Source organism: Stigmatopora argus, chromosome 7 (assembly GCF_051989625.1).
Source record: "Stigmatopora argus isolate UIUO_Sarg chromosome 7, RoL_Sarg_1.0, whole genome shotgun sequence".
Classification (NCBI taxonomy): Eukaryota; Metazoa; Chordata; class Actinopteri; order Syngnathiformes; family Syngnathidae; genus Stigmatopora; species Stigmatopora argus.
The window spans coordinates 8380103-8406349 of NC_135393.1; the positions used below are offsets into that span (position 1 = coordinate 8380103).

At 38.4% G+C, this 26247-nt stretch overlaps 1 protein-coding gene across 5 annotated transcripts; it reads right to left on the bottom strand.

The window, feature by feature from the left end:
* Positions 1 to 319: 319 nt before the first annotated feature.
* On the bottom strand, positions 320 to 24841 carry evi5l (ecotropic viral integration site 5 like). 5 transcript variants are annotated; one of them, XM_077604636.1, is made up of 21 exons: positions 24481 to 24841; positions 21715 to 21837; positions 14916 to 15286; positions 14022 to 14211; positions 12321 to 12545; positions 12098 to 12172; positions 11842 to 11967; positions 10585 to 10728; positions 10408 to 10497; positions 9893 to 9990; positions 9720 to 9780; positions 8960 to 9013; positions 8593 to 8625; positions 7877 to 8017; positions 6499 to 6615; positions 6194 to 6334; positions 5071 to 5250; positions 4546 to 4692; positions 4290 to 4385; positions 3954 to 4049; positions 320 to 856 (listed from the first exon to the last, which is right to left on the bottom strand). In XM_077604636.1, exons 3-21 carry the CDS (start codon positions 15155 to 15157, stop codon positions 548 to 550), a joined length of 2565 nt encoding a protein of 854 aa, XP_077460762.1. In that variant the 5' UTR covers positions 15158 to 15286; positions 21715 to 21837; positions 24481 to 24841; the 3' UTR covers positions 320 to 547. The 5 variants fall into 5 exon arrangements, with proteins under 5 accessions (XP_077460762.1, XP_077460764.1, XP_077460761.1 ...); XM_077604638.1 differs by lacking the exon at positions 21715 to 21837 and having other exon boundaries at positions 5071 to 5247; XM_077604635.1 differs by lacking the exon at positions 21715 to 21837.
* Between the last annotated feature and the right edge of the window lie 1406 nt (positions 24842 to 26247).

The window sequence follows — 26247 nt, forward strand, 5'->3', positions numbered from 1 at the left end:
TTATATATATATATATATATATATATAAATACTCTTTAATGTATTGTGTTTTTTTTAATTAATTTGTTTTGCTGTATATGTGTATATATATATATATAAATATATATATATATATATATATATACACAAAACAAATTAATTAAAAAAACACTAAATACATTAAATAGAATATATATATATATAGAGAGAGAGAAATATTCTATTTAATGTATTTAGTGTTTTTTTAATTAATTTGTTTTGTTGTATATATATGAATATCTATATATATATACACATTTATATTTATATATATTTATATTTATATATATATATATATATATATTTATATATATATACACACAACAAAACAAATTAATTAAAAAAACATATATTATATAAATTATATAGTTATATAAACTTTACACTAATTGCATTACATCATAGATAAGTGTCACTTCAGTGTTGTCCCGAGAAAAGATTGACCAAATATTTACAAAAATGCAAGAGATGCACTCACTTTGGAGAGATACTGTCCATCAACATCGCCACAACAACCAAGCACCGCTCCTCAGTTCTCCATAGCCTCGGCGCACACCATATTGCCGTACAGCTGCGGGGGATCAAGGTGTGCCTGATCCTCTACCTCGCTATCTGTGCTGCCTTCACTGTCCAGGCGGGCGGAGGGATGACAAGGGCCCGGTATGGCTGCATAAAGGGCGTTGGGGGGCAGCGGGCTGTGAAGGAGGTCCTCGTCAGAGCTCAGGTAGTCGCCCTCGGCGGACGCGGGACTGGCCAGGCAAAGATCCTGGTAGCTGGCGCCTACTGTGGTGAGCGTGGAACCTGGAACGCCGACCTTCTGACCTCGCATTAGCCTGATCTGGAAAGTCATGTAAGATTTCACGCTTGCAACCAACATTGCTCTCATCAGCCAGTACACAAATGTTTACGAGGAATGGATGAATCTCAAAATCTCCCACTTCAATATTGTCGTGGTGTTCAATCACATTCAGTCAGTTAAGTAAGCATTAGTGTGTATTTCTTGTGATGCAGTCTCATTCTTGCATGCCTATAATTATGGCTGTAGGCACTCAGTCATGTGCGTTTCTACTGGAAAAGCAAAGTTGTTCCAGCCATGAAAAGCACTCGACATGTAAAATAACAACCTAAATAAGAAAATTAATGAATGAACTATGGATGCTTTTAACACAATAATTTACATTTCACATCAGGCTACAAAGCAAGTTTGATTTTTTTTGTCTGAAAATGAAAACCATTATTCTTAACAAGACAGTGTTACTAAAAGATGATTTTGACCTATATATTGCATTTCAACTTATTTTTTTTGGCTTGATGTACCAATTCAATGTACCAATGAATCGATGAATCGGTCTAGATCAGGGGTGTCAGACTCGGGTTGGTTCGCGGGCCGCTTTAACGTCAACTTGATTTCACGTGGGCCGGACCACTTTAGATATATTTAGATTTTTTTTTTTTATAAATGGATTAAAAGAACTGGATTAAAAGCCCTGAATATTCAGTTTTTATAGATCTAAAACAATGTTTATTTTAGCTTTTTTATATATTTTTAGGTTTTATAAAATGATTTTTGAACTAAAAACAGAAAAAAAATGTTATTATTGATCTAAAAGGGGGAAAATCAGGAAATGTAATATACATCTATACTCTTCGTTTTAATTCGATCCTAAAACAGAAAGTTGGCACTCATGATTTACTTTCCCGGGCCACACAAAATGATGCGGCGGGCCAGATTTGGCCCCCGGGCCGCCACTTTGACACCTGTGGTCTAGATTAATGTATCGTTATCCTCCTAGCACCCACACAATACCATTTTGCTTGATAAATCCAAAATCCATCCAAATTCAATTACAATTCTTTGCTAAATAACGAGGGTATATGCCATGATTTGCTATGTTCACACTCACAATGCCAAGACACTTGAGATAACCTTAATGAGAATTGGCCACTTTTAACAAGTTGATTTTGCTCGACAAAACAGCCACAAATGAATTTAACACTGAGAAGACAGTGGCAATTGTATTCCTTTAATTTATCAGGCAACTCGAATATTCCTGTTTCTCTGAGATTTTTTATAACCCAGTTATTGCATTTTTTTTGGTGCACGCGTGAGTTTCGCTTTCTTTCGCAAACAAAACCACAGCTTTGGTGAAAAAAGATGGGGCGGCTCAGAAGCGTTCAAGTCTCACTTCACCCCCTCAGGTGAAAGTCCAAGTCACGCACTGACTCCCTCTCAAAATTGATCATTATCTGAGCATAATTTTTAATAAGTTATTCTTGGTTACATTGAATGCATTGGTATTTTGGATGAAGTTACACTTAAAACTGATAAACATGACCAAAGTTAACTTCAATGGCAAACGAGTTTCAACAATGACAAAAGTGGAACTGTCTGCGGCTGAAAGTTGGGTTTTCTGCAAAGCTACATGCACTGAATAAGACGTGTGTGAACTTTGTATCTTCTATTTAATGTATTTAGTGTTTTCTTTTTTTAATTAATCAGAAAAACCCAAAACACTAGCTGCTTGGGGGAAAATAATTCCTAAAATATGAAGTTCCATAGTGAAATATACAATATACAGATATGACTCAACAACATTAATTACAGTGGTACCTCGACATACGATCGTAATCCGTTCCGGGACTGAGATCGTATGTCGATCTTTTCGTAACTCGAGCGAACGTTTCCCATTGAAATGAACTAAAAACAAATTAATTCGTTCCAACCCTCTGAAAAAACACCAAAAACCGGATATTGGATTGGAAAAAAAGGTTGTATTTCTTCTAATTCGCCATCTATTAACAAAGTAACACATAACTAGTGGTTTAATAGTAATAAAATGTGTTTAATATAACTAAAATTGGGCGGATTGGGCAGAGAGAGAGAAGCACAGAGGGGGCGGGTTGGGTTTTCGGGGGACTTTCCACCAACGCACTCGTAACGGAACAAACAAATTTAAATTAACTTGGATTAATATATACAGACACCCTCAAAGATACGTTTAATGTAACTTTACACAAAACTGAATTCTATTATTTTTTTTTTTTTTTTACCTTCGTTCTGGGAGGGTTAGCTGTTTGCCACGCCTCCACCCTCACGTTCGCTATCGATGGGCTGTTTGCTGTTGTATTCCCTTCAAAATATTCCGAAAATGATACACACAAATGTCCTCACAATAGGATAACGCACGACCACTTGCCAACGAGAAGTAGTCTTGCATGAGCGATCGCGGGGGCTAACAGGCTAAGGAAGGAATAACAGCCTACCCACGTATTGATTGTGGGTTATGAAGTTTTATTCTGAGAAAGGGTGCCATTGGCTATCGGTGTTGTGTGCACGAGTATACTTCATTATCCAGAAAGCCCTCTTTTTGGCCGCGCATGCGCGTTGTGCGTTTCCTGGTCGATGCGTAGGAGAAACTCGTCTGAATAAATCGTTCAGTGCTCGTAGATATCTGTTATACACGAAAGAGATGCGGCAAAAAAGACAGTGCGCTACAATGATAAACAGCCTCTCATGTCATGGCCACCTGGCTTTCTCGCATCTCGAAATTTTCATCATATCTAGGGCAAATTATTCGATCGAATTTTTCATCGTTCCTCGAGCATATCGTAGGTAGAGCTGATCGTAGGTCGGGGTACCACTGTACATTATTTGCTGCTTTTTATAGGTTTCTAAATTGTGAAAAAATCACTGTCACAATGGCCTTCTCTAAAAATCTAAAACGAATAAAGTCATAAACAAATCATTGATTGACATTTGTATAAGAACGATTAGTGTACACAAAAGTAAAATATGAGCTGCTTAGCAGGCTTCCTGTTGACGCCTACGGACTGCAGAGATTACTTTGTCCTACGTTTAGTATGACATTTTCAAAAGATAATTTCTCCCCACTTTGTCTTATCTAAAGGTTGAAAGGCATGTGTGTGTGTCTGACCTCATTTTTTAGCTCAGTGATCTGGTCGCGGAGCCGGTTGATGTACTGCCTGGAGTCAGAGTGGTTCAATTGGCCTTGGATCAGCCCTTCCTCCTTCTGATACACACACACACACAAAGAGATCAAATCAAACATGAGTTGTTTCTGAACCTGGAGATTTGACTTCTTGGTAGTTGCTGTTGCAAAAAGGTCATAGTTCTCTTTTGCACAAGGTGTCTAGAACATGTACAGGTATGTAAATTAGGCTGATAAAAAGGTCCAGTGAGTGAAATGGAAATAAGCTATCCTTCTTCTGTTTTGAAATTGTTTTGCGCAGGGTAAACTATTCATCCTCACCTGTATTTCGAGGTCAGCTATCTTCTGCCTGAGCTCGGCCATGGCAGCCATGCTGTCAGCTTCCCTCAGACGTACAGCCATCACCTCCTCTTTATTCTGTGAAATGGACAATGTGAGAGGAGCCGATTGGCACTTGAGCCACTTTGGCTGCCCCTCATGATTTCATTACACTGTAATTGAAGTTTTTAATGAAGTCTAGTATCCTCCATACCATCCCGCTAGAATGACTAATTCTCCAGCATCGCCGTCATCTCACCTTGCAGTCCCACTCGGCCTGTTTTCGTTTCATCTCGTTGAGCTGAACCTGAAGAGCTTTGTTCTGATTAGACAACATCTGGAGACGATCCTGGAGGGCAGAGCGCTCCTGCTCATGGCGGCCAATTAATTTGCTGTGGATTGTGTTCTAAATCAGAGCAAATTAGTATTTGTGTCAAGCATCCCGTGCACCAACTTTACATGATGGTATTAGACAAAGGAATTTATAGAGTCAGATTTTTACTTTTTCAGTAAACGTATCCAGGTAGAATGAATAGCAACAAGGCGTTGGTATAAACCGGAAGTTCCCCAAAATGAACAGATTCAATAAGTCCGAAAGGATTTGTATTTTTAGTTTTTGTTTGCATTCTTTAAATAAAAAATCCACACCAATTCATCCAATCCAAAACAAAGGGGAAATTTCAAATAATTATTTAAAAAAAAAAAAAAAAAGAGACAAAAATCTGAAAATGATATTGTGTGACTGATAGGCATGCTAGAAAATGGATCGACGGAGAAGTCAGACCTGGCTCTCCAGCTGCACAGCTTTTAGTTTGACCTCCCGAAGCTCAGCCTGGGCCTGCGCCTCCCTCAGGCGGATGGTCATCAGCTTGTCTTGCAACTCGTTCATGGCGTTTTTCTTTGGCGATTCCTTCCAGTGGCTGCCACTACCACCTGTGCTGCTGCTACGGGACATGTGATGCTGCTGAGAAACCCATGAAAAGATACTAATAAGACTCTCCTTAGGTGCACACCATAAAAACCCTGTACAGACGCTCCCCTACTTACGAACGAGTTAGGTTCCGAGCGATTGTTCATAAGTTGAATTTGTTTGTAAGTTGATTCAGTGCTATATTTTGTATTATAATTTATGTTTAAGGCCTATATAAGTATATTGAAGGTTTATATAAGTGCATTTATATGTTTAAGGCTTGTATAAGTAACACGCATTGGTTTGTACTGAAAAAAACATTTAATAAAATGGAGAGAATATGTACAGTACTGTATATATATATATATAGTGAGATTTATGTATTATAAACTGGCCAAAAGAAGCAATCTAACGACGATTGCACAGTTTTCTTCTTTTTTTCCATCATAAATGATGTGGTAGCACTGTATGGCATCATTCAATTGATTTGCAAACTTTGTGCAACGTTCAATATTTGGGTCTTGCTGCTCGATCTTTCTGTTTATAAATGGTACTGACAAGTTGTATGCCCGTGAAACGCTCACCACTCTCACGCGCATCAAGCTTCGTTATTATTGCCACTCGTTTCAAATGAAATGGCTTGCCTCTTCCTTGCAACTCCCTCAATAGAAGACTTTCGCTTTTTACCAACCATATTCAATAAAAGATGCACGAGATATTTAATGATACAAATGAAAAAGGTTCTTTGCCCACTGGAGATACGTTCACGCACTTCCGCATTGCAACAAACTGGGCAGAGGAAGGTAGATGCTGGGTGAGCTGAGCCCTCACAGCGCCAGGCGTATTAGCGGCGGAAAGAAGCACTACTCGGAAAAAAATACAAAATTGGACTTACGAACATTTTTAACTTAAACGCAATTTGCAGACATGTTCGTATGTACCGTTGTTCGTAAGTTGAATGTTCGTAAGTAGGGGAGTGTCTGTATTGTTCATTTACCTGCCAGCGCTGGTTGAGCTCGGTGACTGAGTCCTGCATTTCACGGAATGAGCGCAGTGTCTCCAGCTCTCGTAGCTTCATTTGCTTCACTTCCTCCTGCAGAGCCGCCAAGTTGTTTTCATCAGGCAAACAGCTGCTCCTCTGAATTGGGAAAAACAATTCTTTCAATATAAGCGACATAAATTTACAGCATAATTCAGCCAAAATAATCATCTTTTACTTTGGACTGTATCAATTGTGGCCAGGCCTCATGCAAAAATGTACATTGTATAAATTCTTTGCTGAGGCTAACTCTGAAGGCTCACCTTCTCCAGATCAAGAACCTTGTCTTGCATTTCCTTCATCGCCCCCAGCAGCTCCGCCTCACGCAGTTTGGACTGCTCCAGCTCAGCCTGGAGATTGCTCACAAAGTGTTCTGTATACTGAAACAAGGATTACATGAGTTATGCACAACAGAGACAAAAGCATTGATGAGGGTAGTGAGTAATGACAAACTCAGAATGTGACATTTACAGCTTCCCAACAAAAATACTCCTGGGCAAGAAGACATAACAAAAACCTGGACGGAGTGCATATGGAGTTTTTAAAAATCCAATAGTAACTAAATACTGTAGGCCACTATGTCATTTCAAAGAGAGCACAGATTTAATCCATTACCAGTAAAATGTCAGGGAATGTCAGCCAACAGAAAATGACTTTTCTATGCTGGTGAAACAGTGCAAACTGTCACTACTTTCCTTTAAGGCAGATGAAAAAGGCATAGCAAAAGTGAAAGAGCAAATGTGTCATTTTGCCCATCTCAACCTTTGGTTATCGAACAAGACAGTTAGAGCCAGGAGGTGTTTCAAATCTAATTGCGGGGCCTATGACTAACATTGCAGTCATTGTTGATGCCTATATTTAAAACACAAAACAAAAGCACAGCATGAAATATGCCATGTTTGACTTTTGCTTATTTTTAGATGAGAAAAACAGTGATCAGAAAATGTTGAGGGAAATATGAAAAACTGGGACTATGTTTTAAAGTTATAATGATACAGTGTGGCGTAGGCTAAACAAGGCAAAATATGCTGTATTATAATGCAACACATATATTTGCCAATGGACCTTAGAATATATCAGCTAAGCAGTGATTTTTCCCCAAAAAAGATAAAGAATATGTCATAGAGTATGTATACATGTACATCTATGTGTATGTATATTTATATATTTCAGCAACATGATTATTTATTTATTCATTATGTATGTATTAACTTATTTATTACCTATTTATTTATGTCTAAAATGTCTTTTCCTGTGTCTGTATTGTCACCCTCTTGCTACTGTGACAATGAAATTTCCCGAATACGGGATAAATAAAGTAATCTAATCTAATCTATTACAACTGGTGTTCAAATGTAAGTTGCCATAAAGGTTTATCAACATTATCAAAACACCACGCTACCTCCGTTAGCTCTCCTAGGCATTTTATAATGTGTGTTAGCATGCCAGCGAGTGTGGTTAAATACAGGTTTAATGTTTAGCTTTTAATTTAACTTCTTCCAGGTGAAGTTATGAACAGCTGAAAGCAAACAATACTTGGCATATATTTTTTTTAGGATCGAAACTATAGATTGTGCAAAATTCACTGGCTAAAAAGAGGTTCTGAAGGTAGGTTGGTGTACCACTTTTGTTCCTGATTACCTTTTGTTGTTGTAGCTCTCGAATGGTGTCTTGCGCCTTCTCTAGACTCTCGCTGGCATTGTTGCACTGCTGCCTGACCACCGCCAGCTCACGCTTAATCACATAGTTCTCCTCTGCCTCCTGGGCCCTGGTCACCTGACCCTGAAAGAGCACACCATACTAGCATTTGAAATATGAAACTACAATACAATTCATATATCAATGTGAGGGCATTAATAATACTGTCATGCTTAAATGTAACTTTTTTGATTGCACATAACCAAGCCTTAAAGAAATTGTTACTTGGGAGGAAGAGTATTTTCAAGCAAAAGCACCTCACAACAGCGAATGGCCTCATCATTTAAGTTGAAATAGTGACCATGTCAGTAGTATTTTAAAATGTTACTTTTGCCAGGAAAAAAACTCACCAAAAGAAATAATGATAACTACACATATACTCAATTTTTTTATTTTATTTCCAATATTAAAGCCATTTAAAACTCTAGTAGGATTTACATGCTTCATACACAGCCACTAAAGTTTAAAAAAAATTCAGGATTGCATCGAGAAAAATACACATGCACTTAAGGACATAAAATGTTTCTGGAGTAGATGTAGTCACATTAAAGAAAATGTGCATGCGTATTTTTGTTAAGATAACACAATGAAAAGTGAGTTTGCAGATAAGGAAAAGACTGAAAACATCCCAAAAGAAAGTGATTCATTAAGTACTCTACCTGAATGAGTCTATCTGCAAGAGCAGCACTTTCCTACAGTGTACAGAAGGGAATGACAGAAAGTTGAAAGAGGCCCCAAAGAAACCCAAAGAGAGAAAGAAAGAAAGAAAGAACCAACATGTTGAAAAGAAAAGAGGCAGAAGTAAGATCAGGTCAGAAAATAGCATTTTGGAGAGGTGGAAAAGAATATGGTCTGTAATACTTCACATTGGACATTGAGTATAAGAGGCTGACATTGACATGTAAAGCTCATTTTACGCTTACGTTTAAACGCATCACCCATTCACAAAAGAAATGTATAAAATAAAAACAGAGGAAAAAAGATTTTTTATTTTAGTTTATAGTGCGCTCTCAGTCAATCTCCTACCTTTTCTAAGGTTTCAATCCGCTGTTTCAGCAGCCTATTTTCTGTGCGCAACCTCTGAAAACAAGAGCAGATAGCATCATAAAGCCAGTCTATTTTGATATTAAGAATATTAATATCAAGTGCACCAACTTTTAAATATTTTGACCACATTGATTGGTCTACATTCTTACTGCTTTCATGTTAACAACCGTAATTTGAGGTATGAGCAAACTATAGGTTTGCTGTATCGACAATATTTTTCCCCCTTTTCAATACATACTGGTCATTTAAATAGGGATTGTTGATTAGAGGTATGAGCGATTTGAGTTATGTATGTGGGCACCTAAAGAATTAGTTCTATAAATGAAGGTGCTACTGTAGTATAAACCATTTTGTGTATATTGGGGGGTGCTGTGTAACCACAAAACAGTGCAAGCCTAAATGATACTTCCATTAAACGTTGTCCAACACTACCCGTCACATCGAGAGAAAAAAATAATGGGTGACACATTGTATTTTCCAAGAAAAATGTCCACTAAAACATGATTAAGTAGTTCATTTTGAGAACGCATAAAAAAGTAGTTGTTGGATCTAAACTGCTGAGAAATGTTATTAATGAAATTCACAAGGATTCGTATAAGAAACAAACCTAATAAAGCAAACTAAATCTATATAAAATATCATATCATGTATATTAACGACGAATGTAAATATAAACTAATAAATACTTTTCCAAAGGGAGATTCTGAGGATGAATGTCATTACAACATTTAGCACACACCTTGATCTCGATTTGTTCCTCCATCTCTTTGTTCTTGATAGTGGTATATTCTTTCTCCAGCCTGATGGAAACAGACAAAACAAGCTGATATTTCAAATGATTAAAAACAATTAATTTGGCGATGGGGTTTTGGCTCAAAAGCCCTCAGGCTATGAGTTAACAAGGACCCTCACTTCTTCATTCTCTTGGGGTTGTATTTGATCTGGTATGCCTTGAGGATCAGCTTATCCGGGCAGCTGTCGAACTGGTGGGGGATCACCTTCTGAAAATGCTGGAAGACACACAAAACAGGTGGCGTTCGAAAGTTACAAAGATATTCCTGCATTTAAATGAGCCAAATTTGCAGCTGCTACATACTGAGCTCACAACAAAAAACACAATCACCAAATTGTTCATGTATTTTTGCCTCTCCCCCTTTATTCTTATCCATGCTCAAAATTGTACCATCCGAATAGTCATTTGTATTTTCAAAAAAAATCTTTGTTTATTTTTTTATTTTAAATCAGATAACATTTGCTGTTGAAGTTCAGTTATGCTATTTCTGAGCATACAGCCATGTAACTTAGTATATGCGAGTGAGAAGGGCAGTTTAAAACAGTCAGGGCAAAAATAAACACAATAAATATGAACAACATTGAAGCAAAACTAAATTCTGACCAAAATTATATTTTCAATGACGGCTACTTACTTGTGACATGCCCTCCATGTCCAACTGAATGAGGTCCGTCTGGTTGTACTGCAGAATAGCCATGCCTACACGGAAGATGATTTCAAGGCCCTTCGGAAAGGTCACATAACTTGTTTTTTTTATATGCCGACTATAGATAAACAAAAGGTGACCTAGGGATAATTTGAATCCTCTTACCTCATACATAAAAATATCAAATATGCGTGTGGCAACAGGCAAAGGGAGGAAGGTGAGAAAGAGGGTGAGGAACCAGGATGAGGCGTACATGGATGTATGAAAACTCTGGGACCGGAAATGGACATTAAGCTCTGGAAGTTGCTCCTGATATAAGGACAAAATAGCAAAGTTATTTTGACGTGAGCGTCAGAAACCTTCATTTGTGTAACTGTAACTTTGCTGCCCTCCAGAGGAGGGAACCCTTTCTTCCTCTCTATTTACAGTTGTGGTCAAAAGATTACATACACTTGTGAAGATCATAATGTCATGGCTCTCTTGAGTTTCCAGTTATTTCTACAACTCTGATTTTTCTCTGATAGTGATTGGAACAGATACTTCTTTGTCACAAAAAACATTCATGAAGTTTGGTTCTTTTATGACTTTATTATGGGTGAAGAGAAAAAAGGGATCAAATCTGCTGGGTCAAAAATATACATACAGCAGCGCTATTTTTTGGTAACATGTCCCTTGGCCATTTTCACTTCAATTAGGCGCTTTTGGTAGCCATCCACAAGCTTCTGGTTGAATCTTTGACCACTCCTCTTGACAGAATTGGTGCAGTTCACTTAAATTTGATGGCTTTCTGACATGGACTTGTTTCTTTAGCATTCTCCACAAGTTCTCAATGGGGTTTAAGTCAGGACTTTGGGAAGGCCATTCGAAAACCTTAATTCTAGCCTGATTTACTAGACTGTTCTAGACTAATTCTAGACTGATTCACAGTTGCTCTTGGGACCTGCAGCTGCTTTGAAATGGCTCCAAGTGACTTTCCTGACTTTTCAAGTCAAGGATTCACTTTTTCAGATCCATGCTGAGCTCCTTTGACTTTCCCATTGTAGCGTTTGTGGGCGTTTGCATCCAATGAGCCCAATTTAAATGGCCTCAGAGAAGTCACCAGCTGTAGTCACTCATAATCACTCACAAGAAGTTAAGAGGCCATGCTATGAAGCTCATTTCACTGACAACTTTCTAAGTCACCAAAATTGCTTATTCGTCTTGCTGTATGTATATTTTTGACTGAGCAGATTTTATCACTTTTTCTGTTAACCCATAATAAAGTCATAAAATAACCAAACTTCATGAATGTTTTTTGTGACAAAGAAGTATCTGTTCCAATCACTCTAGAGAAAAATCAGTTGTATAAATAACTGGAAACTCAAGAGAGCCATGACATTATGTTCTGCACACATGTATGTAAACTTTTGAACACAACTGTACCTGCAGCAGATATTCAAACTGGTAGATGCAAAGTCCCAGTTCAGCCATGCTGGGCTTGAAGAGCTCTCGCAGCCGATATTCCTGCATCAGACGCACAAACACGCAAAACGCCTCCTCTTCGGGCATCTAGAGAAAAAAAAATGTGAGTGAAGAATTCCCTCCTTAGCAACTGCAATTTTACACATTGATTCACATCAGACATTTTAGTGGTTATTACAGAATAATCGATTAGGAAGAATGACAATAATGGCATTACCTGCATGAGTAGCAGGCCAACAATGAATGCACTGCCTTGGCAGTAGCCCACCTCTCGATCCACAAGCGAATATGCCTTAAATACACATATACAAATGACATTTACGATACATACTGAGATATTAAAACCATTTTGGTAATACTTGCTATGTCAAGGAAGTTAAAAGATGAACAGAATCATCTTGATGTCCTGACATTTTCTTAACCTGCTGATTATGTTTTACCTTCATGACATTGAAGAGAACCTCCTGGCCCAGGCTATCCTGACCTTTGAAGAACTCGTGTTCGGGGTAGGTGCGTGCAATGTCCCTGCGGATCAGCTTCTCGCAAGGGGAGGACATTTTGAGCAGTTCCGAGTACTGATTTTTTACCGGCATGTCTGTGGCATTGCCCAGCAGTTGCCACACGATAGCCCGAAAGTGATGTGGAATCCCCTTCCGAATCAGTTCCTGGAGGACAGACACAGTGCCACGGAAAAAGGCGTTAGACACAGCCACAAATGAACGCATCCATACATCCATCAGGATGGTTTAGATGACAGGGATGGCATCTTTGATTGCACAAGTGCCCTTTTGCTATAGAATTTTATTTCCAATATTGCATTTTTTACTGATAAATATTTCCTTAACATTTGAATATGTAATGTTTGTTATATTGTGAATGTTTGTAAAGCCCTTAGGGAGCTCTTTCATGATGTAGGTCGATATAAATAAATGTGACTTGACATTAGTGGACCACATTAAGTGATGTGTTGGAACAAATTTACATCAACACCCCTCGGACAGTGTCAATCAACAAAAAAATCATTCCTGCTTTAATCTGACAGCTCTTAGTTTGTGAGCGAGCGAGTGTAAGTATATCAAATGGAATTACACAGAATCCACAAAATCTAGAGGAATCCTTTTTTTTAAGTCATGGATTTATTTTTTGGTGGGTGAAACAGTGTTTTCGTGGTGCAAAGGAGATAATATCAGATCCCGTGGGAATAAAGCTTGCAGTGTGTACAGGGGCTAGATTACACCCACTTTGACAACCACAACACAGTACAACCAACTCAAGGACTTGAGTGGAACATGAGCCAGTTAAAAATATGCATTCATATTTGTTACACCTTTGCAAAAGTTTGTGTTAATGTGTTGGGCTGTTGTACATAATATTATGGTTGTTTTGTTTATTTAGTTGAGGAGTGCAGCTACAGATTGTTTAAGAATCAATAATTCTATGTATTATGGAAGTGATTCATCCAAAATTAATTGTTAAAAATGGGATGCAAAATTAAAATGTGCACATAAGGTTGCTCACCTGTCAACATAGCATGCACAAGTATCATAGAAAATGGATAAAATTTGCGTGTAATTTTCTGAGCTACAGTTTTCATGTTCAATTAAAAAGTGTTTGGGGGAGAAGGTATTCATAGCATGTATTTTCAGTCAATATCACACTTTGTCCTTCCGTTTAAATGTGTCCTTGCTTGTTTTCCTATTCTTATATCAACCTGACTTATTTGGCCGTCCTTCTACTTATCTATCTTGCTATCCCTGAGGATGTCCCTTGCCGCGTTGGACACACAAAACCCAGAGACAGTACTTTTGTGCACTAAAATCGTGTATCATCATCTAGCAAGTCAGTTTTGTTCCCTTAGAATGATGCGTGTCTCCTTAAGATTATGATCATGTTGCCACGGCAGTGCAGGTCATTTAATTTGTACACAGATCACTTCAGCGAGGGTCATATTTGTTAGTCGCTATTCTTAGAAAATCAATGAGATTTCCAAGAATGGCTCGACTCCACCTGTCATACAGAAAGGTCATCATTTATTTGGCTTCTGTGTGCTTTTTGTACTTGGGAGGAAAAGGCAGTTTGTTTACAACAGAAAAAAATTATTAGAATGTAAACAGAAGGATTTAGGTTAGCATGCATCTTACTTTGAGGAGCTTGTCCTTTTTGCGTCTCCACTCTTCCCATTCGTTGACGATGCGGCCCCAAAGGATCCAGGTGTCCTCCTCAAGGTGGGATAGATTGGACGAAGCCGAGGAGCTTGATACCAGTGAAGAGCCGCTATTGCGCCGTGATCCCGCCATGGATCGCATTGACTTGGAGTCAGCCTCGAGTAACCTTGCAGTAATAAAGCAAAATAGCTAAATTACAAACTATAGTAATAAATACAGTTTGTTTGTAGGATATTGCCACATTCGCCAAGACAAAACAAAAACATTTCATGGCATAGGATGAAAATATTACTGCATGCATGTATACATTTAAAAGATGCATTTTTTTCTAATAGAAAAAGTTTTAATGTAGGGTAACACAAAAAGTCTTGCAACCTTACACTTAATATTTTTCTCTCTGAAGAATACAAAAATATTAATGCATATTTCAAGTACAAGGAATTATTTGAGAGAGTAGTTTTTTTTCATTATAGTATTGCCTACGTCATCATTTTTCAAGGTCAGTCTAAATTTTTATGTTATAATTACATGACAAATATGCACACAACCACACTTTTTCTAAAGATTTATAAACTAGATTTTTCAATTATTTTTCCCTCGTGAAACAACTTTATTCTAGCAAAATGTTTCAACTGCCTTTGTCATGTATATTTTTATTTTTTTCTGGCTCTAATCCTTATTCTAAATGTAGTTTTAGACTTAGACAAAATGCGTTATTTTTTTGTAACCTTGCATTAATTCCATATTTATTTGTCTGCAAATAAGACATGAATCTTAATGACAAAATTCAGCTGATCATAATTAGGTTTGCTCTAAAATTGAGGTCGCAGTGTGATGCCACTTATGAATAGTTCAATCAATTGATTTCACCTGTTCTGTTCCTCCAGTTTAGCCAACAGCTCAAGTTCATCTGGACTGAGGTTTTCAGAATCCGCTGGGGAAATTGCAGACGTTGAAAGCGCTGCATCATGGGAAGAAGAGTCCGGGCTGAGGACTGGACTTCCCGTCGATAGGGGGTCAGGATCCAACCCAGGAGGGGAAGAGGGATAGTCTAGGTGTGTAGGAGCCACACTGCCGCACTCCCGTTCTGGGCTGCCGTTGGCTATAGACATGACGAATTTGGCTGGGAATCACCGCCAATAGAAATTGTCCTCTTCTAACTCTGGTCTCTCCTTCCTCAGGGCGTCCGGTGACTGTCACTTGGCTGGCAGCGATGCCAATAGCATCAGAGGTCTTCAAGCCTGGTATGGAAAAATTGAAGAGATTTCTTAGAAGTGTTTTTAACAATGTTTTCTAGTCTTCGACTCTCAAGAGTCCTATTGCATTGCAGTCAAACAACTCTTAAATTCACTATTTATATTCACAGTATTTGGCAAGGACCTCAAGAATGCACCAAAAGGTTCTATTATGCAAGTTGAGGCAATTCATCACAGACGATTTTAGTTAAGTTACTGATGGAAACTCATGTCATTTGACAAGAGATAATGTTATGTTAATGGAACATGAAGAAGGGTTAGACTTCAAAATGATTACATTACTCCCCCGACCCTCCTGCAAGCGTTGTTTAATGAATGTTGAAATTTCATGAATGTTTATATGAACCACTGGTAACCAGTTAAATCCACTCTAACTGTATTTAAAGTATTTTTGTCTTGACAACCATATTCATCTTGATTCCAAACAACGTTTAGAGCGTGCCATTTTTTTCAAGTGACCTACAACTTGTGCTCCACTTTAGGGTTCCATTGTGCATACCGTATTTTCCGCACTATAAAGGTACACCGGAAATTAAAGCACACCTTCAATGACCTGTCTTAAAATGTGTTTCATATAGAAGGTGTACCGGATTATAAAACGCAGTAGTGGTTTTGGTGGTGGTGGTGGTGGTAGTGGTAGTAGTAGAGGATTGTGTTATACTGTAGTAGTAGTAACAGGAATAGTGGTTAGGAGTTGTGTTATATATCAACTCGATGGAGTTACCCTAATTTCATACAATGATTAAGCAATATTGCTCCGTATAAGGCACATCGGATTATACGGTGTACTTCTTCTTTTGATAAAATTTGAGTCTTTTTGTATAGTCCGAAAAATACAGTACTTTGAAATGGATCCCAAATCATTTCTTTCAGCATCACTTACACCTCTCAACAGCAATACCACTACAATTAACAAATTCAGTGTTGCATCAAATTATGTTGAAGAGACTATTTTACAAGGGCTCATGATGTCAGTGTATTTTACGACAATTAATGGACAAAATCGTGCATATGACAAGATAACAGCAAGAAGAAAAATATCTATAAGGAAAGGAACAGTTTTAACCAAGAAATAAGAGATGCATTCATGCACAGCAGTCTGCCCAATCAAAAGAGTCATTAATCACTTTTCTAATCACCTGTGTAGCTATCCAACAAAATCTCTTAATATACATTGGAATTTACATGAAGTAAATTGTTACAATTTCCTGCATATTTCACATTTGGCTTCTAAACCAAGGGTGTCAAACTCGGGTTGGTTCGCGGGCCACATTAACGTCAACTTGATTTCATGTGGGCCGGACCATTTTAGATATGTTTTGATTTTTTTTTTATATAAATGGATTAAAAGAACTGGATTAAAAGCCCTGAATATTCGTTTTTTTATAAATCTAAAACAATGTTTATTTTAGCTTTTTTATATATTTTTAGGTTTTATAAAATTATTTTTGAACTAAAAACACAGAAAAAATGATAAAAAAAATACAATTATTGATTTCAAAGTGGGAAAATCAGGAAATTTAATATACATCTATACTCTTCATTTTAATTTGATCCTAAAACAGAAAGTCGGCACTCATGATTTACTTTCCCGGGCCACATAAAATGATGCGGCGGGCCAGATTTGGCCCCCGGGTCGCCACTTTGACACCTAAACTATGACTGATCATACAAATGATTATTCACAGTTGAAAGGATTGGCCCAGTGACACAGAATAAAATCGATGAGATCCTGAAACAAATATGCTCTGAAACATCCCGTAGATATCTTCAAACAGGAAAATGATAAGCCATCGCATTTAGAATACAGTCTGCTTTGTCAGAGATCTGGCGTGACCCTTCAGAGACATCTCAGTAACAACAAGGACTGTTCAGTGTCACGGCCAGAGTGTGAAATGTTTAAATCATGCATGAATACAGCAGAGCGAGACGCTACTGATGATCCGTGTCATTATTTGAAGGACACTGTAAAGGCCTCTGACAAAGTAAGGCAGCACAGATGACCATGTACGGCTGGAGGAGTATGACTCAAACATAAAATAAAACATTACCCACCCATATGAGTTGTATGGCTGCTGTCTCAATGTGAATTAAATGGTGACTCACAAGTCTCTGGCCATGACTATTTCCTCATCCACGTCCTACTAAGTCTGATTCGTCGAGCACTATTTTCCGCAATACTGCCCAGTGCTTTTTTTATGTGCATTTTAGTGCAGATTGTGTCTGATTTTGAAAATCCTTGCCCTCAGTAGAAAGAAGCCTCCAATTGATCCCATCTGGAAGCAGCCTAGGGCATTAGCTGTGTATCTCCCTCACATCAATTGTCTTCTAATTAAATAATGCCATCATTATGTTCAACACAAATCCTCATGCGCAGCCCCATGCACAGCCTGCAATCATTAGCATGCACTTTATGTACCGTATTTTCCGCACTATAAGGCGCACCGGCACCGGATTATAAAACACAGTAGTAGTAGTAGTGGTGGTAGTGGAAGAAGTAGTCAGAGATTGTGTTATAGATGGGTGTGCTAAAGGGAATTTCATACAATGATTAACCAACATTCATCCATATATAAATTGCATCGGATTATAAAGTGGATTCGAGAAAAAGTCCTTTAGTTGGGCCTTAGTGTGAAAAATACGGTATATACTGTTTTTACAGGAGGAATGACTATGATTACATTCTGAAAAGTTCCTACTTTAAATGGTAAATAGTGTGATGGGTGATTTCAGGTTTACGAGACTTCCAGATTAAGGTGAAAATGTATTGGAATTTAAAATCATTTGACCATTGACTATAAACTTTTCCAAAAACATTTAAGAAATTTGGTATTGCCACTAAATATTCTCGTTAATTTTAACCATCTGGCATTAAATACATTGCAACTAAAATCAGCACAGTTCAGTCGTAAATGTGAATACTAAAAGGTGAAATGAACAGCTCCAATTTACTTCTTTGGGACTCTTAACTATGGTAGAAAATTGGAATTTTACTGACACTTCAAGATCAAAGTAAAATGTTCCACTGTGCAGGAAATTGTTTTCATCTCGATGATGTGCCAGCCCCCTCCCCTCCTTGCCATATTTCTCAGCTCAAGGGCGCTCCACCGGCCTTGCCTCTAGGCCACCTCTTTGTTAATGTTTGGCTGTTCCGAACTGAGCACTCAAATTTGGCTGCTGACGTGGGGGCTCATTTCCACACAGTTCACCTACTTGGACCACTGTTTCATGCCAGCTTCTAGGCCTGACATTGTTGAGAATGTCCCTTTATATAGCGGCACGATCGGTTTCAATTTTCCATTACCTTGCCATTTGTGAAATTACCAAACAGGCTTTACTAAGAAGTCAGATGTATGACAAGTTAGTTCAATTTAACGGCATCTGATAATATGTTGTCAATCAGAAGGGCTCAGCTTCGCCGATCCCACCTGCTTGGGTGACAAAGCCTCTCCACTGTTTTTATCGATTTTTAGCTCTGCAGTACAGATGACTTGGAATAAGACATGCATGCAATGTTTGTCTCTGTATTGTGCTAGGGAAAAGCAGAAAAAAATGGTCTGGCTGGTTTACTTGTACTAGAAAAATTGACCCAAAGGCTACCCTCAAACTTGCCGACCATGCCTGGATGAATCGTTTTTTTGAAGGAGCTGAAACGGAAACAAACACTTGATCTTCACATGGGAATGAAACACCAATTGAAGTAACAGAAGCTGGGCCTCTCCGCTTGTTAGATGTAAAATGCAGCCGTAAAACGTGCCAAAAGGTTGTTTTTGAGAATGCACTCATCCAAAATCGAGGGTTTTTATCGATTCTTAGCTACGTGGAGCCATTGACCAGGAAAAAGATAGGCTTAAAATGTTTGCGTCTTCATGGTGCTTTAAATAAACAGTGATTTTTGACTAAAAGTGTCGCATGTACCGAAAAAATGAGCCCAGAGTTGCACTTTTTGTCCTTAAAAATGTGACTCCCAGTTCGAATTTTTTTTTTTAAACTCGGGTCCCCAAATTCAAAAATTGGGCGCAGTAACATCCTAGTCATACAATTGCAATTTTTTGTTCAAAACCCCATTAAAATCAGATGTACGGTGTTGTCTCTATTTTGTCCGATGTTAACGGACAAACACTATCGCACACATGCATTCTCAGAAATAGTAATATGTATAGATATACACTGTATCTGACTCAGTACACGGTCGATTGGTCGCCGGTCTTTTGGTCGCCCGGAAGGTTATTGATAATTACCATTTAAATCGTTGCTCAAATTCCCTAAATACAAACTGCGAATTACTATTTAGTCATACTTAATGCCCTAGTAATTATTAGGCTAAAGAAAAGCTCCAAATTTCCCAGACTTTTATTGTTTTTTGTTGGAGAACTTGTTAAGACCCTGACTGACGTAGCTTCTTAAAGGGACAACGCATGTACATACAAACTCTTATACACTCACACGTCAGCTCAGTGAAACTGCTCATGGCCATTGTTGGCTTTTATTGATGCATAGACCGTGTTGTTTTACCTTGTTTGGTCGCCGGTCTTTTGGTCGCCGGTCTTTTGGTCGTCCGTTGTCGCGGTCCGGGCGACCAGAAGACCGCGACCAAAAGACCGGCGACCAAAAGACTGGCGACCAATCGACCTGTGACCAATCGACCGCACACGATCTGACTCAAGTATGTTTAGGACCATGTATCTCATCATTCCATACACTATGAATGGCTACCGTTTAACCCAGATGAACCACCTGCCATGAACTAGAAACTTGAAAGTCACGCATTTGTCAATGATTTAGATTTTAGGGCTGAACATGCTGCTTGGAGTCGATTTAACAAAGGAAATTGGATTGATTTTGTCCATGTTGGTGCCTATACGTATTTACTGCGCATGTTAATCATGACTAATGCTTTCCTGTGCTGTGTTCAGTTAAAAGCATCATCTTCAGATAATAGGTTCCCTTGAGTGCTACTGTGAGGAAACTGTTTGGAAAATAACGACGCAAACCCATCTCTTACTTTACAGTTGTTGTTTGAACAGTTTAAGTGCTAATGCTGACATTGTTATTTATCACCTCTGAAATCTTGACCAAGTAGATTAAAACAGCTCTTTATCACTGATAGGATTATTGGCAGCTCCAAAATGGATACCAGGACAATTAGGCAAGCCCTAATCTAAATTGTGCTTCAGCATCAAGGCCCAGCACTCTGCTTACAATATTTACTGTAGTTGTACTTTAAACAAGGCAAATGTATGCATTAATGACCATATTTACTACAGTCAGATGGGCCAAATAGGATCATAAGTCAATTTTGAAGCAACAAATGAAACTAGCAAGAATGTAGAAGAAAGTCATTCTGCTAAAGGAAAAGCCACATACGTGGAAACAACTTTTGAGTTGAGAGTTGAACTAAATTTCTGAGATTCTGACTGAAATGTTAACGACTACACCACTATTCCATATTCTATGATGGCCGTAGGTCAATAATTGAAGGTTAGATTTTTGTGGCTTGCTTCATTTATATGGCCTTTTTTTGCATTTTTTCCCTAAATGAAAAAAAATATCTACCTCAAAACTTTTTCCAGAGTTGCAGTTTTTCCTCCTGAAATACTTTAAACCTCAGCACTTTACTTGTTTGCATTTTAGGTGGAGCGTTGTGTTAAAGACATCAAATGGTAGCACATTTTAATTTTTCTAAGAACAAAGAGGCAGATGTGGGGGTTACTCATTAAATTGATGCTACACCTGATAATTCATTAGAGAATATCTGGGATGAGATATTCTCACAAACACTCTAAATGTAATCAGCACTTAAAAGTAACATCGTCTGACACTATGAAGACCCATTTGGGGACTTATTCTCCTGCTCAAAATAAGGTCTTGTATAGGAATGACAGTTTTCCTGAGACAATTATAATGTTTACATTAGTGAGCATACCAGGTTGTAATCAAATCGACATACTTCCGTCCAAAGTGCAACATTCAGCGATGTCATCACCACAGAGGACATTATAAAGACAATCACGTCATTTCTGCATTCCCCTTTGAATCATAAGTGGTATAGTCAAATTTAATTACCGTAATTTTCGGACGAAACCGCTATTAATTTCCTCGCTTTAAACTTTGCGGGTTATAATACAGTGCGTCATATCTATTGATTTTTACAAGTCAATTAGCTGAATTTCTTTCTGTGCAAACATCCAAAAATATATTTAATAAATAATGTGCCTGAGTGTGGCTTACGGTACAATGCTGTTTATATATGAAAATGTTTAGTTCTTTTGAAAACAGTATGTGGGGCTTATATTCAGGTGTGTTTCTTATTCTGAAAATTGCAGTAGTAGGGAATAATATATACGGACAAAATGCAATTATATCATAATGATGTCCCTGTATTTATAAAGACTATGTATTTTTTTTCTTACTTATTTGGAGCTTTGCGTTTTGGTAGGAATCCCTTAAACAGTAGACAGCCAAGAACAATTCAGTCATTGTGGAGTCTGCATGGCTCATCAGATCCAGTTACAGAAGTGCTGCCCACAGGAACACTAGGGTGGAGTACAAGAAAAATCATCTCAAGAAAAGAGCTGCTGCTGCTGCTGCAGGGTGCAGTTCAGCAGGCTGCGGCCCCCGCTAGCAAAAGGAAAGTTTAGAGGCACAAGGACCACAATAATGGGAAGCCTCCAATCAATCAATATGGACCCACTCGTTGGATTAATGTTTCTTTTCCTCTTGAAAAAAATGTACTAAAGCATTTATGCAGTCAATATGCTATACTACATTTCAACACGCTAAAAGTAATTTTAAACTATCATAGTCACCTTTCACTGGGGAAATGTCACCCACCCATTTACTACTTTTTTAGGCAATTAACGATCATGAAGGAAGTCGATCTTTGTGAGTTCTGATTAACTCAGATGATATCGAGCAATCTCGGATGATGAATACAATGGTTTTTGCAAATAAATCGAAATAAAAGGTTATTGTTGGGTTTAATCTTGCAAGTCGAAGTTATTTGTGTCTAATCATTCCAATTGTGCTTTTTCTAGGAAAGATGAAAATAATTTGCTAACTTTTAATAACCTCGACATTTCACATGATGGCAAAGCTAGTACAATATACTGTAAAATGAGGTTAGTCATCTTCCGGTTCTGGCTAGGGGCTATGGTCCCACAGTTAATAAGCAGATACACAGTATTAGACTGCAACAACAATTATATAAACTATTGGGCTGCTTGATGATTTGATACATCGGATTCACCCAGAGAAAACAATCTTTATCCAAGTGTATTTAAGTTGTTGCCCCAAACCAGTCAATTTGAATGAATGAGCTAAAGGAATGAGTCAAAAATGTAGGATGTCTTCTTTGGGATAAAATCAAGAAGATTTAATGTCGTAAGAAAACCCAAGGTCACCAAGCAGCGAGATAATTTTGCTGAGATATGCAAAATGGCTTTGTACATTGTGAAGATTTTATATCAATCCATCTAACTGTTCAGAAATCATAACTTCATCAGAAGGGAGAGTAATTCTAGCCAAAAGACTATGATCATTAGCAAGGTGAGTCAACTCTTCAGTTGGCAGGGACGTACTAACGATATTAAAATCTAGGAAATCTGAGCACATTCTATGAAGTTTGAAGGTGCAGGGGTACATTGTGGAGTGAAAATCTTGTCTTACAGACTTCCATCTTACTATGTTTTAGCAGTTTCAGACTTCTGGTGCATTTGTACACAGGATATTTAGTTATTTTATTTTGTCCAGACGTTTACTGGCGCATTCCTTCAAAGAGCCTTATTTGGTGCAGCAACTGGCATGCTATCATCGTAACAACAAAATAGTTTTTTTAAATCCTTTGTAAAGAACAATGGTATTAGAGCTGTACTGAGGAGGAAAGAAAAGTGCCAAAGTCTCAAAAGGTGTAGCTTGCCCCTTAAGTAGACAAGACAGGAACACAATAACGAACAGCATAATGAGATCAAATTGATCGAGGGTGGACAAAAAAAGGTTCCATTTGCCCTCATTAAATGGACATCAGGTCAATTTCTGTGTGTTTTATATGAGATACAAGTTCAAAGAATTACCAGCCTGGCTAGAGAATAAAATAAAATTGTATCTCCCATGACCATCTCATCTCATTTTCTCAACCGCTTTATCCTCACTCGAGTCATGGGGGGTGCTGGAGCCTATCCCATCTGACTCCAGACCCGAGACAGGGGTCACCCTGAATTGGTGGCCAGCCAATCACAAGGCACAAGGAGACAAACAACCACTCACGCTCACACTCATACCTAGGGGCAATTTAGAGTGTCCAATCAACCTACCATGCATCTCTTTAGAATGTGGGAGGAAACGGAAGTACCCAGAGAAAACCCACACACCGGGGTGAACATGCGAACTCCACACAGGTGGACCGACCTGGATTTGAACCCAGGTCCCCCACTGTGAGGCCGATGTGCTAACCACTCACCCACCGAGCCAGCGCACATGTAAATAAAATAACTCGAGACAGTGTGAATCTACCCTTTAGTCAACTGGAGCACATCTGGACATACACATTGAAACAGTATCAAAGAGCTCTTTCATAGAGGAGGAACATGACTTCCACTGATGCTTCTTGCAACATGATTTTACATAATACGTTTATACTTCTCCTAGACGACAACATGACAGCTCATCTCCCATTTGAGAGCTGGCCTGCTTTGTAACTAGGATACCCGAACAGGCCTGCACGCTGTGTTGCAGTCAATCCACGGCTGAGGCGGAATTAACATCTGTGGGTTTTAAATGACACATCTTCTCCCGGGAGGGAGTGAATATACCAGCGGCTTCCCACGAATGACAGCGTGGTTGTGTAACAGGAGAAAAGGACAACACAACACTGCCATGCGACATCATTCCAATACAACGACTGACAATAATCATGCATAAACGGACGTGCACCGGAATAGGAATGTCGGCGTCTTGTTTGACAAATCATGCATTGGAACGCATTTAGGAAAATGAGCACACAGATCAAAGATACAACGAGAAAGACTGGAATATTCGAACATTTATGTAGAAATCTGTCTATAGTTTAGCTAGGTGGGCCTTGTATTTTAGCACTGAATTTGGCAAGAACCGACAAGGTGGTCTCGTAACAACACTGTCACCGAGCTAAATACATACAAATAGATAACATGAACGCTTACCAGAAGTATTTTTCCATATCGCGATAATGCAGTTAGGGGCTCCCCACGGCAGGAACAGCATCAAGTCCGATCGTGTTATCGGCTAATTAAAATCTTAATAGACCGCCGAGGAGGACACACACTCGGATAGTAGCGTCCAATGCAGTGCCATCCCCCCCGGCGCTGCCTGTCAGCCCCGAAAGCTGCGCTCGATCTGAGTTAAAGCGACGAATAATGTATTAACCTTGAAACATCTTTAATTTCCAATCGCTAGAAAAATAAAGGTATGGCAGCAGCGCGACGCTGTCGCCAACTCAATATGAGAACGGCGCAAAAAACAGCATGAATCACGACGAGGAAATCATTCAGTGATGCTGGCGTTGGCCAGCCCCAGAAGGAGGAGCGAGCCAATCAACGTAGAGAATTTAAGATGATTGACAGAATGTTGACCAATCGCCTGCTGAAACTACAGGGCATTCCCGCGAAATAAGGGCTACAAAAGCCAATCAGCGTCAGGATTTATTCTGATGAAAGGCGGGCTTTGCAGGTGTTGCACAGAGGTGCTGGTTTAGTGGAATTAAAAGGTAATTTAGTACGTGAATCCCTATCTTTATAAACAAAAATGACAACCATTCAACTCAAATTCACATCCGAAGAAAATTCAAAGTCTGACGCCTGTCATGATCACATTTTAAAGGACATTACAGTTTCCTAGAAACTTTCTCGATAATTGATTGTATTATTGATGTTTCCCCCTTGCTATCATATTACAACACATAAATGAATCATTCCAGAAAAACTTTAAGTTCAATAAATGTGATTTAGTGATTTGATGAGCCATGTACGTATAATATTAAATAGTATCTTTATCTGTATCAATAACACTGGCTGTGAAAACACATGGACCAGAGCAAATGTGCATTATTGTAAAGCATCACTCAATAGGATTATTCTCCACACCATCTGTATGCATGTGCATGAGTGCTGCATCTAGAAAAGAGCTAGTTTGTTTACAGAAAATGAGAACAGGGTAGTGCAAATGAATCTTGATGACATTTTATAAATCAAACAAAATGTCGATATAGTCAGAATCTTGAAAGGCATCGTCTTCAGTTGACTTGTGACGCCAGTTTTAGGGAAACATTGAGAAAAGGCATGGGGAGAACATGTAGATGCCAAATTTGGAGACAATGACTATGCAATGACCTTAATTTAAGGTGGTTGTGTTAACCAGTTGGCCAGCATGTCACCCAGAACTTGCATTGAAGAGTTGAATTTGACTGGAAATAGACGCAGAACAAGGTATGAAATAACAAGGGTTATAAATAGCTTGTTTCATCTTAGTCTGAGCATGCCCTACAGTAGTGTTGACAATGAAGATTAAAAGATCATGAAACATGCACATCTACGAGATCATAAATTGAGCGGATGTCAAAACTGTTTACGAGTAAGTTAAACATATTCACATTGCTTTCCAGTTTCCACTCTACATAAGAGACCAAATGCATGAAAATTTAGAATCACATAAGAAAAGCATTCATTACTTGGTTTTCTGTGTATACTTTGTACGTCTTAATGTTTTGTTCATCAAGTAAGTTGAACTTATACTGTATATCTTTCTACATCTATTGTGACCAGAGGTGGTCCTAGCCTAAATGGGTCAAAGACTCAATTGTTCCTGGAATTCCCAGAATTTATTGCGATGGCCTTGGCATATTGATGAACTGTTTATTTTCTACATGCACTATTAGGTTATGTTGTGTAGCCATTCATCACATCCGTAATTTG

Coding starts and splice junctions, on each gene's coding strand:
- evi5l (XM_077604635.1), bottom strand. CDS start 15,157: ATGTCTATAGCCAACGGCAGCCCAGAACGGGAGTGCGGCAGTGTGGCT. Junction 12,173..12,320: donor TTCTCTTCAATGTCATGAAG/GTAAAACATAAT, acceptor TGTGTATTTAAG/GCATATTCGCTTGTGGATCG. Junction 4,386..4,545: donor AGGCCGAGTGGGACTGCAAG/GTGAGATGACGG, acceptor TCCATTTCACAG/AATAAAGAGGAGGTGATGGC.